General features: G+C 35.7%; 1 protein-coding gene across 2 annotated transcripts; it reads right to left on the bottom strand.

Annotated features, from left to right (window-relative positions):
• Positions 1 to 372: 372 nt before the first annotated feature.
• On the bottom strand, positions 373 to 12,311 carry LOC121318080 (protein mono-ADP-ribosyltransferase PARP11-like). 2 transcript variants are annotated; one of them, XM_041254339.1, is made up of 8 exons: positions 12,153 to 12,311; positions 11,401 to 11,519; positions 11,024 to 11,141; positions 9,988 to 10,048; positions 6,985 to 7,057; positions 4,387 to 4,514; positions 3,796 to 3,947; positions 373 to 2,831 (listed from the first exon to the last, which is right to left on the bottom strand). In XM_041254339.1, exons 2-8 carry the CDS (start codon positions 11,506 to 11,508, stop codon positions 2,515 to 2,517), a joined length of 957 nt encoding a protein of 318 aa, XP_041110273.1. In that variant the 5' UTR covers positions 11,509 to 11,519; positions 12,153 to 12,311; the 3' UTR covers positions 373 to 2,514. The 2 variants fall into 2 exon arrangements, with proteins under 2 accessions (XP_041110273.1, XP_041110274.1); XM_041254340.1 differs by having other exon boundaries at positions 2,746 to 3,429.
• Between the last annotated feature and the right edge of the window lie 340 nt (positions 12,312 to 12,651).

Raw genomic sequence — 12,651 nt, 5'->3', positions numbered from 1 at the left:
TTTAATTGACATATTGAGATACACACAATATTCACAAACACATTGAATGTACACACATTGTTCTATATTTAAATTCAGTGATGGTGTTTTCTCTTTGGTTTGTGTGTGCAGCTAACAAGAATTTAGAGTTCCAATCATGTATAATCATGATGCATAACTTGCAGTATTTTGTGCGCATGTTATTTTTTAAAAAGTATGACCCTGACCCCAAAAAATCTGAAGATATCTGACTGAGTGACACTCTTATATGATGATATATATATATATATATATATATATATATATATATATATATATATATATATATATTACAGTATATGTTGTAATTTGTAATCCCAAATATGTAGAAATATGTCTTTCAAATGTATTTGACTGTAAACTCAAAATATAACCAAAAAACTATTTCTAAAGTAATTTGACACCTGAACTGCAGGTCCCAGGCACCTTTTTGTAGTGTTCAGTTGTTATTAGTGATTAAAGGATTAAGCTACAGCAAAGAGAATGCACTAAAGCCAAGTTCACAAAGTGAACCCCCAAACAAAAAAAGTCTCTATCCAGTAATATTTAGCAATTCACACTGGAATTAGGATTACAAGATTTAAATGTACTGTACATAATGTACAGTAGTGAGGCTAAGGAAGTGGGGCGGAGTGGTATATACTATAAAAAGGCAGATCAATAGTTTGTACTGTTCAATGCACTTTGCTGTTCTTAGCAATGTTGGTTCTTTAGCAACCTAATAAAGGTCTTTATGCTCGTTTTGTGTAACATCGCCTCCTTGTGTCTGCAGGGTACAATGCTTGTTAGATTGCCTCACACTCATGAGTCAAGCAGTGGTCAGGTGGAAGTCGTCTCATTGCAGCATGGCTTTGGTTTGATTTCTGGTTCTTCTGAACAACTGTTGACCCGGTGCCAGCTGGACAAGCAACACTAGATTTTTCAAAAAGCTTTTCAATGCATAAACAAGTGTGTCAGTGACATTTGTAATTAAAAAGCTTGAGCCATCAGTAACTTGAAAAAATAGTTCACCATGACCTATAGCCATCACATGCACATTTCCAGCTCCATTTCATCTGCTACAATTAATGGTTCAAATAAGAATAATAAATTGCAAATAATAAATGGTAAATAATAATTAACTGTAATGGTAAAAATGGCTTCTCAGTATTTACAATAGCAACTAGGTAGGCTTGTTGGTCCAGTGATTAAGAAAAAAAGGCTTGGACTAGGAGGTTCCCAGTTCAAATCCTGGCTCAGCCACTGAAACAGTCCTTTGGGTGAGATGTAAAAACTAGGTCCTATTGGAAGTGACTGCAGCAGTCTAGCCTAGGATAAAAGTGTTTGCTATATGACTAATTAATTAATGACCACAGTAGCTGCAGTGACTATTGTGTGCATTCTCTTCTTCTGCTATTGCATAGTGTAGAAACACTAATGTAAGCAGGCATACAGATTCGACAATTGCAAAAACACAGTAAATGTCACACTTAAATGTATACAGCAAGTGTGGCTTTGAGGTTGTGACATGTATGTCACATAACAGATCTAAAATTTCTAAGCTGTCATTGAAATGTACAGTACAGAGTAACAGTTTTTTATATTACAAGACAAGGTTCAGTATATATAAGCTTATATTTCTAGAGCCGGTTAAGTAGCCAAGGAAATAATCCGCCTGCCGCATAGATAAGCACCCAAAACCTTGCTGGGGGTTCTTTATATTAGGGGAGTTACACGCAAGCAGTCATTTACAGCAAATGGGCAGTGTTTTTAACATACCTTTAAAAAGTCAATTTTGTTGTCACAGGATGTGATTTGTGCCAGCTCCTGTCAACAGTACAATTTCTGACTGAGATAGAAGCAAAACCCGGTGGGTTTTGATTTTTAAAAATAATAATGTTTTCTATTTTCAACACATTTTCACAATTTTTGGTGGTTTAAAATATATGTATAAAAACAAGACAGGCGTATGACATTGGGTTTATCGCAGTATATAACCATTCTGTAATTGGCATCCCTATAGAAGTAGTGGTATAACTGGGTGAGGATTATATGACAAGAAAAATCTCTTTACCATCAAATTTCATTTTGATTCCATATCCTTATATTCTGTGATTTACTGGTACTGATTCACTTTAAAGTCAAACTTAAGGTGGAAGACGACACACTTACCCAAGTTTGAATATTATTCCAATGAATTCCTTGCTTGAACACACAGTAAATTAGTGAAAAAAAATTGCAAAGTACAAATAAATAATATGAATAACTAATCAATAAATAATTTGCTGCTTCAATGAAATATTCCAAAGGCACAAAACAAAACCATAATATTAAACATTTAATTTAGGGAAATAATTCCATATATGCCTTTAGAAAATTAAACTTCAGTAAAATTCAAATTGTGTCTATTGGAGAGTCTGCTTTCCTTCAAAAAAAGTTTTCCAGTGTTGGGAAAACTGTTTTAAACGTTCCAGTAAATTCAAGTCTATGAATAACAACATACAGTACTCTGTGCAATTAGGTAAACTCTATCAAGTATTCTGGATATATCTGGTTGTTATCAAAGATCACAAAAATCTTTGGATTGTTAACATCATCCACACAGCTGTCGTAGAAGTTCACATAACTCATGTCTTTCGAGGGTGGTCTGCAATAATGGGTCTTTCCAAGTGTGTAACTGCCCACAAGTACCCGAACGAGGAACAATGACTTAAAGTGAGGTTGAGCTTGAAACACATTAGGTACAACATCATGTTTTTTCAGGATTGTTCCATGGTTTTCACTTGTTTTGCAGAACTTTGCGGCATACGCTGCATCTCTTGCAAAGTAGGCTCCTAAAAAAAATGAACAAGTACAGTGGGTCTATTCTTTTTATAAGAAGAAATTGCATAATTTAGAACATTTGCGTTATGGATATCTTCTAACATCTAACAGTGCAACATCAAGAAAAGACAGTCATAACATTCTTAAGCCCTTTTCACACTGGCCTGCTCTACCTGGGTTGGGACCCGGTGTCATGCAGGTCAGGTACACAATTTCACACTGCTTTTAAAGAGGCAGGGTTGACCTGGGTGACAACAGAAAATACATGCTGCGGATATCAATGCCCCAGAAGCAGCGTGCTACAGACACTTCCTTACAAACTTCTCGGGATTTACCCATCAGTCCAAATGTTGATTAGAGCAAATGTATCTTCATCCCTGCTGCAATCCAGCCCACGGTGTGTCTCAATCAACAAAAATATGGCTAAACAGAATAAACAGAAATGTTCCTCGCGGAAGTGCAATTTTACAATCTCTCTTGCTTGATCTGGGTCAAAGCATGTTGACTCACATCCTGAGGCGGGTTGCTGCGACCTAGGTACGACCCAGGTAAACGGTTTCTCACTACGCGGGACCCGGGTAGCCAGAACCCGGAGTGGGACCCAGGTAGCTGTGCCAACGTGAAAGGGGGTTTACACTGTTATGTCAAGATCACAAGATTAATAATTTCAAACAGTTATGTTAAGGTCCTCAATAAGGCATAGAGGCTTTGCAGTCCAAATTGTTTAACACATATAGTAGAGAAGGTGATTAGTGTTTGTTATGTGCCAGTGACATTTAGTGCAAATTCCAATTTACTTTACATATAAAGCAGTTAAATAATAGGATCGTCTACTAGCCCTAGCTATTCTGAATGGCTGTCAGCCGTCATGCTCCAAATCCTATTGAGGTCCTGTTGAGGTGAGCCACGAGGCCCCACTTCATTGGCTGCAAAGTATTCTTCTACAGTACAATTAGAAGACGATTAAAAACCCACCTTTTCCAAACACTGTTCCGTGGCTGCCGTTTAATCTACAGTCAAAGTTATTTGTGCAAATTGCTTCTATGTTCTCATGACTGGTGCCATGAAACACCATTTTTTCTTCAATTTCTGCACCTTGGTTTCGCCTTTTCAGCTGGGCCTTTTTCCTTTAAAAATATCCAAGAGAATGTTTATTTTCATGTAGTTGCTTTTTTTTCAAATAAATAAACAATAGTTCTGATAATATAAATACTGTAAATTCCCCTGTAACAACACTGGCTACATAACAACATGGCTAACATAACCTGAAATGTATTCCTTCAAAGCAATCAATGCAGTTGGTTCAGTTTCCACTTGCTGTATGGTCTAGGCACTGGATCATGTATTTTGAACAGTAGCAGATTTTCCACTGGACATATGTGCTGCATTTTACAACTGTATGGCAAATTTTGATTGATTTGTAATAAGCAAGCTGGTTCAGCGTTCATGCTTGACGAGAATTTAACTGAAATAAATCATTTCTTTTGTAATGATTAAAAAAAAAAAAAAAAACTTGACTGTTACATCCTTGTACCTTCGATGCATCATCTGCTAATTAAAGCTTACCTGCAGAAGAATTCCCATAAGTCTAAGTTTTGAATTCTCTTGATTGCTGTAATGCAGACGTGCATTGTGTTTTTAAAAAATCTAGCCACTTCCTTGTATTCATTGGTATCTTCCTGCAAATGGATTAACTGAAAGAGATTACCTTTATGAGCATTAAATGCAAACAATTCCAATGTACCTATTACGGTTAATAAATCAATGATTTGTTCAGCTTAACATAATGCCTAAACACACCAAGATGCAGCCTGGAATATACAAATATTTATTTTAAAGAAGAAATCTATCTTCTAAAGCGCTTTGTGGTGGTGGTCCACTATGAAAGGTGCTATCTAAAATCAAGGTTGATTGACTGGTTGTTCACTCATTTAGGATATAGTACATTACATTAACAGTCCCAACAGGCAACTGTACAGTTACATTAGACTACACAGAGATTTACAGAGTGTATCTACACAGAGATACACAGAGCGAAACGATGGCTGATTTCAGTTTAGCAGGTGCATCCCAAAATAACTATTGAGCTTCTAGCAGTGCTCTACATGCACAACATGTGCAATATATTTTTCTAATAACTTTTTTTCTGTAAGGTCCTTTATAAGAAAATACCAAAGGCTCCCTGAACACAATTATTGTAAGTTCATTCTCACATTAATCCAAGTCCTGGGGGTCTGCTTACTATGTTGATTTTTAAAAGGTTATTCAAATAATTTAGAACAAAAGCCTAAATCCCATTAGTGTGACCAAACCAAATTGTCAAAATGTGTGACATACTGAACATACATACATTATGATCACCATCAGATTACCAAAATGTATCAGAAACATTATGACACCATAAAGGAATCAAGAGAGAGTGACTTTTTTTATAAGAAATCTCAAAAACTACATAATTCTCAAGACTACAGTTTTTAAAAGTTTTTGTTTTTTTTTCCTAGAGGCCTAGGTCTGGATTTTCAAAAGATTGTAAATGATAACTCCAGTGTTAATCAACAAATCGTTATGTAGCATTGATTTTGGCATTTTCAAATGATCGTTATGCCCATCTCGTTATTAAATAATCATGCTAACGTGGATTCCGAAATTAGACTCTTTTATACCTGTGGTTATGAATGAGATTTATTCACTTGTTTTAACAATTTGTAACCTTGAGCCCAGAACATACTGCCCGATGAAATCGCAGGAAGGGATGCATGGATGCATAAAGTACAGTGGCAATGGGGCGAATCAATAAGCGAAAAGATAAGGCTATGGCAGTACTAATAAATAGCTACAATTTTGGATAGAAATTAAGGCAACATGATTGTGAAAAGCACAAATGACTGGAGACATGCATATGCTCTCTCTCTCTCTCTAATAAATACACACACACACACACACACACACACACACACAGGGTATTCCATTGGTTTGTATGTAATGTCCGTGCCGACATTTTCTGAAAACAAGACCTGACAGCCCCACATTGTGCTTTTTAACTAGTACACAAAATATTTACATAATAAAACTGCTGCTATAATCAAGATTAATTTATTTTGAATACAGTTATCACTAAATTATACCAAATTTCATTTTTATTTACAATGAAGGGAACATATATTGTGTCTCTCAAATGCTTATAAAGTCAGCACAAATATGTATTATGTGTTCCCTTCGTTGTAAATAAAAACATGATTTGGTATAATTTAATTAGAACGCTATTAATAATAAACAAATCATGCAGCATGGTCCTAATAGTAGTTATCAAGTATTCTGTAAACATTTCATCGAATAGTTAAAAAGTGCAGAATGGAGTTGTCAGGGCAAAATATATCACCATGGACATGATTGTACACAAACCAATGGAATACCTCATGTGATCGTGATCATTGATTTTGCCTAAACGTATTAGCTATGCTGTCAGACTCCCCCTACACTTTATGTACAGTGTGCACTTTGTTTGTATGCACATATTATATAACCAGTGATGTTGTACTATGTTTAGAAGAGAGTGGTCGCTATTATCTAGCAATATACATGGATAAATTCTAACCAATATACATAGATGGCTTACACCCTTTCTCAGCCCCATCCAAAACATAAATTAAGAAAGTATTTTTTTAAACCCGTGCCATCCTATTTTTACCCAGACAAAAGATAATCGTAAATCAGCATTGTATATGTGAAGTGTTCTAAATAAATCTCCATTCTACTTTACAAAATACACAATTTAAATGAAGCTTTCAAATTATACACAAAATAGATATTCCCATTATTTTTTATTTCCATTTGGCTGCTGCTCGCTGATGGGAGAGCCGTCTCACTGTACGCTAATAGTTTCCATAACAGTGAATTATGCTTCCATTCATTTTTCTTCATCTCGTTAACATGCAATTTGCTTAATGAGTTTCCCTTATTTAGTCGTTGAGACAGGAAGTGATGCACATGATCTGTGACAATTAAGCTTTTTAACGAGAAATGCGTTCATCAACGACCTCATTGACTCAATTTCAGAGTATTAACGGATTGATTTAATGAACACAATTGGTTTGAAAATCACTTACTACTCTCTCGTTACTATACCACAAGTTCGATACAATAACACTGGCCCTATTATCTTACCTGATAAGGTTCCTCTGTATTAACCTTCTCCCAATACGGAGGAACAGGATTGGCTTGATCCTCGCTGATCAACCTGTATGTTAAAACAAAGGGAAAAAAATGTATCCAAACGTATGCAACTTAAAGCATACACAGGGAACTAGGTGTCTCGAATGAAAGTCTAGTAGGAATATGTGAAAAAAATAGTACTTCCAGAGTACACCACAATGGAATGGCTAACACTATAAAGAGACAATGCAACTGTGTACAGAAATAGTGCAGATTTCCCACACTAAAACTAAGTCATCTACCCACACCTGATGACACCAACGGTAAAAATAGGTGAAAACCTCAGAAGATGAAAGTAAACAAATATTAAAGATGTCAATACTTTGTTTTCACTTCTTTCAAACAACTTGAGAAATATATTAGAGGTCAGGGTTTTAAATTATCCAGCGCTACGCGGGTCTCTTTTGGCTAACCGTGTTTTAATTTATTAATTTGAGAATTTAAAGAAAATGTAAGAAAATATGACAATACAGTTGTACAAGCCTTTGCATTAAGCCTTTTCTTAACTGACAGGATATCAATGTTTTACAGAAAACAATAACACAGAGAGCGGCAAGTACACCTCAATAATAATAACTGCTACGACTATTCATCTTAACAACTAAATCGAAAAGAAAAAAAACATAACACCCTGTTGGTTTATGTCAATGACAACTCTGTGATCCACTAATAATAACCGTGTGGCTTGGTGAACAGGATGGCTGCAGGGGTAACGTCAGACCAGAAACACAGACTCAACTCCAGGAAATGGCGGGGCAAAACTGAGATGCAACGGTGTTCAGAGTTTATTAAATGATAAACAAAACTCCTAACAAAAAGGGCACTAGGCCCAAAACAAAACAGAACACGAAACACTAAACAAGAATATTCTAAATATAACAATTGTTTTCTGTTGACGTTGATTCAGACCCACCTCTCCGTTCAGCCCAAGCTACTGGTTCTTATAGTGGTGACCGAGGGATTAACTAGCTAGTAATTACCTTATTACCCCTCGGCCATAGTCCGCATGAGTTTAATAAGGGTGCGTGACTGTCAGCTAGTTAAATAATCAGTAGCTGATCAGTCACGTATACTCACAAGGTTTTTAAAATATATTTATACAAAACAATAACATGGCAGACAGCATCTCGCTCGTCCAGCCAAACAATAAATCAAATACAAAATCCCCGTTTTCACAGTTTGTTGTGTTGCAACCTGAAATCTTGATGCATTTAAATGGGAGTTTTCCTTTGATTTACAAAACCTACTCAACACTTTGAAGACGTAAGGGAATTTTTATTGTGAAACAACAGTTAATGAAAAATAATAATAATACAAATGAAATGTCTTGGTTAGATAAGTACTCACCCCCCAGGGTTAATACTTGGTAGAACCACCTTTGATAGCAATTACAGCTGTCTTTTGGGGTAAGTCTCTACCAGGTTTGCACATTTGGATCGTGCAATATTTGCCCATTCTTCTTGGCCAACTTGTTCAAGCTCTATCAAGTTGGACGGGGATCGTTGGTGGACAGCAATCTTCAATTCTTGCCAAAGATTCTCAATCGGATTCAAGTCCAGGCTTTGACTGGGCCACTCTAGGACATTGACTTTTTTGTTTTTAAGCCACTCCAGTGTCACTTTGGCTGTGCCTGGGGTCATTGTCCTGCTGAAAGGTGAATCTCCATCCCAGTCTTAGGTCTTTTGCAGACTGAAGCAGGTTTTCCTCAAGGATTTGCTTGTAGTTAGCTCCCTCTACCCTGACAAGCTTCTCAGTCCCTGCCGATGAAAAGCATCCCCATAGCATGATGCTGCCACCACCATACTTCACAGTAGGGCTAGTGTTACCTGGGTGATGTGCTGTTTTGGGTTTGCACCAGACATAACGCTTTGCATTTAGGCCAAATAGTTCAATTTTTGTTTCATCGGACCACAGACTCTTTTGCCACATCTTTTCAGAGTCTCCCACATGCCTTTTTGCAAATTCCAAGCGTGATTTTACATGGACTTTTTTCAGAACTGGCTTCCTTCTTGCCACTCTTCCATACAGGCCAGATCTGTGGAGTACCTCAGTTATTGTTGACACATGGACAGTTTCTCTTATCTCAGCCATGGAACGCTGTAGGTCTTTCTCTGACCAATGCCCTTTTTACCTGGCTGCTCAGTTTGGGAGGACAGCCTGCTCTAAGCAGATTCTGGGTGGTGCCGTATACCTTCCACGTCTTAATGATCGACTTGACTGCTCCAAGGGATATTCAATGCCTTTGAAATATTTTTTTACCCCTCCCCTGATCTGTGCCTTTCCATAACTTTATCCCAGAGTTGTTTTGAAAGCTCCTTGGTCTTCATGGTAGTATCTTTGCTTTGAATGCACTACCCAACTATGGGACCTTACAGAGACAGGTGTATTTAATCTAAAATCATGTGAACCATTTTTATTGCACACAGATGGACTCCATTTAACTTAGTGTGTGAATTCAGAAGAAAATTTGTTGCACCTGAGCTTATTTAGGAGTCTCACAGCAAAGGGGGTGAATATTTATCTAATGAAGACTTTTCAGGTTTTTATTTTTATTTTCATTACCTGAAAAAGAACCGGTTACCTGTGTATTTTCCACGGCAAGTACCGGGTTCCAGATTTGCTAACCATGCTGACCTCTAATATATACAGATATCTATATAGATAGAGGGATATAAATTTGTAATCCCTAACTTTCATCACAACTGTATTATCACAAAATAATATAAAGAGTGTAAGTTGTTCAATTATAAATGAAGCAAGCAGCGATCCCTGCGGCAAGGTCACGTGATTTCATTATATCCATGTTTTGTAATACCTAACCCAATGCAAGTAGTACTGGCATGATCAATTTAATTTTCCTTTGCTAACTGACAGCAATTGTTAAATACAACAGCACATAGTCAGGAGACAATAATGTGGCTGTGGAATCAGGTCCCTTGAAGCTACTGTACCTACCTGAAAAGAGCACGTTTGATCGGACGCTGTTTTCCAGTTGACATGTTGATTTGTTTCATCTCTTAGATGAAAAAAAAAGGCAAAATATTTTTTAAAAAGAGTCCAGACATACAGAACTATAATACACAGGTGCTCCCATACAGTAAATCAGTTATGATAGGCATTTGTTGTTTCTCTATTTTTTTTTTTTTTTTTTTTTAAGGCAAATTGGAACAAATTCAGATTTGGATTTATGACATTGCCTATTAAGGGTGTGCAGATCTTAAATCAGAGTGATTATTTTGAAAAGATTTTGTAGGCAGATATTAAATGGAGTCTGTTACATAATGTGTTAATTTCACAATCAGAAAAGCAGCCTTTCCATCTTTAGCCTTCAGCCACACTATTGAGTACCAATAGCAATGAACTTCTGCATTGAAATTTAAGACAAATATAAAATATCAGTGGTTTTACTTGTGTTGATCATGTTCTGTCCGACAACAAACAAGGGAATCTTTGTTTTATGTTGTGTAATTTATAGGTAGCAAAAATGTCTACTTTTACCTTATAACATTATTTGTGAATCATGTTTGAAGGGCTTTCCTTAAAAAAAATGATTAACTGATATATGTGATTGGCATAAAAGCTTGAATATGTTGTATGTAATATTGCTCTGGGGCTGTTACATTGTACTATATCACCCTTAACTACAGCAAGTGCTTTATTGCTAGCAGATGAATTTGTGCAGATTACAGATTAATCTTTTAAACATAATTTCAAATGTTCAGCCCCTTTAGTTACCTGTAAATTCAGGTTTCACTGTTACTGTATATGAAACTTTGGCTCCATGTAACACAACTTTAACTCTTTATATAAAGACTAATTATATGCATTATACAGTATAGTTTGTTATTCATTAAATATCTCTTACATTTTTCTAAAAAGGTTTTGGAGTTTGTATGTGTTTTAACACCCAGCCTAACCTAAAAAAATGGTAAGTGTTATTTTCCTTCTTTATCCTTAAATAAATAAAAATAACAAAACAAAGCAGAAATACCTGAAAAGTCTAACATGTAGTTATATTTAGCAGTAGTGAATGACATGCCTCGTTCATTCATTCTGTAACTCCTTTCAATTTCTTCACTGCTCACTGAACATTGGCAGTTTGAACCCAGCTTTAAAGATTAAAAAATAAGTTAATTGTCATCTCAAAGTTGCATCTATCTATCTATCTATCTATCTATCTATCTATCTATATATATATATATATATATATATACATATATATATATATATATATATATATATATATATATATATATATATATATATATATATATATATATATATATATATATAATATTATAATATATTATATGCAATATCTAACGTTAAAATGAGATGCAAAGTCAACTTTATGTATAATACACTTACCTCAAACATATGCCACAGTCCACACTCAGCCAAATAAAACCAACACCATGGTGTATCTGAGGTGTCCATAGCAACCTCCATATGTTCAACCTCTTCAAACCCTGCCATTCTGACATGGTCTGATATAAAACAGAAATTGTCTAGTTTAGGTTTACAGCAGATTCAGATTTTAATTGATTGAGGGACCATCGTATTTAGGAGTTATGATTAGATTTTAGATAATGTGATCAAAACTGACTGACTGGGTTAATAATTGTGTTCCCTACTGTTGGTCAAACATTTTGAAACAGTTCATGAAAGTAACGTTAGCCATTTACATTTGAACCTACGGGTTCACAACAATTCTATATGCTTATTAGAAATTTATATTATAAACCATTTTAGTCCCAAATCACGAGAAAGCTGCTGTTGAGATTTTAAACAAAAATCTGATGTACAAACATGGTTGGACAGGAACAACGATGTTTACCCCTTTATTATCTCAAATTACGTGAGATTATCTGGTACAGTACAGCTGGATCAAGACTGCTGTGATTTATTTAATGCAACTGTCGCATATCAGATTGGCATGTGGTACTTTGTAACCTACACCAGAAAGTTTATCTTGAAATAAACACAACGTTACTGAGTGCCTAATACTGGGTTTAAAAAACTATTTTAAAAACTATTATGAAACTGTATGGTGTAGGCTATTTTGCAACAGCTGTTACTATTGACAATATCAATAACAAGTGCGTGAAACCATGATTTACCTTATATTCATATGCAGTGTTCTGTGCGTCGCTACACTTCAATGACGAGTTCCTGGTACTGTACTGCAATTAACTGGTAAGGCTGCACTAAATTTGGAGAAATTTTGATCCCATAACAAGTTTACATTTCTCCACTTCTAAACCTACTGTTATTTTCTGTTTCCGCATTCATACGTCACAAGAAATAGGCCAATAAGTGCAAAGATTTGATTCTCCTCCTACTGAAACCTACAGAAAGGATGTTGCTGTACCTCCAGCTCCGAGAGCAATGCGAATCACATAGCTGCAATAATGTGAACGGTATTATTGGTGTTGTACCATTAACTGACATAGTTTGACGTCTCTATATTCCACCTCTGTAAATGTAACAGTGTTCTTAGAACACCCACCTGAGCCAGTCACTGTGCAACCTCCAAACTTTCAAACGTAAATAACATCAATCCACCTGGCTATTTCTGCCATTATCTGAAGAGGGCGAAAGCTGAAACGTAGCTATCAA

The sequence above is a fragment of the Polyodon spathula genome, chromosome 7 (assembly GCF_017654505.1).
Source record: "Polyodon spathula isolate WHYD16114869_AA chromosome 7, ASM1765450v1, whole genome shotgun sequence".
NCBI classification, from domain to species: domain Eukaryota; kingdom Metazoa; phylum Chordata; class Actinopteri; order Acipenseriformes; family Polyodontidae; genus Polyodon; species Polyodon spathula.
This window is presented reverse-complemented; position numbering and strand designations above follow the sequence as displayed.

Coding starts and splice junctions, on each gene's coding strand:
- LOC121318080 (XM_041254339.1), bottom strand. CDS start 11,508: ATGGCAGGGTTTGAAGAGGTTGAACATATGGAGGTTGCTATGGACACC. Junction 4,515..6,984: donor ATACAGAGGAACCTTATCAG/GTAAGATAATAG, acceptor AATCTCTTTCAG/TTAATCCATTTGCAGGAAGA. Junction 2,832..3,795: donor CGGAACAGTGTTTGGAAAAG/GTGGGTTTTTAA, acceptor CATTTTTTTTAG/GAGCCTACTTTGCAAGAGAT.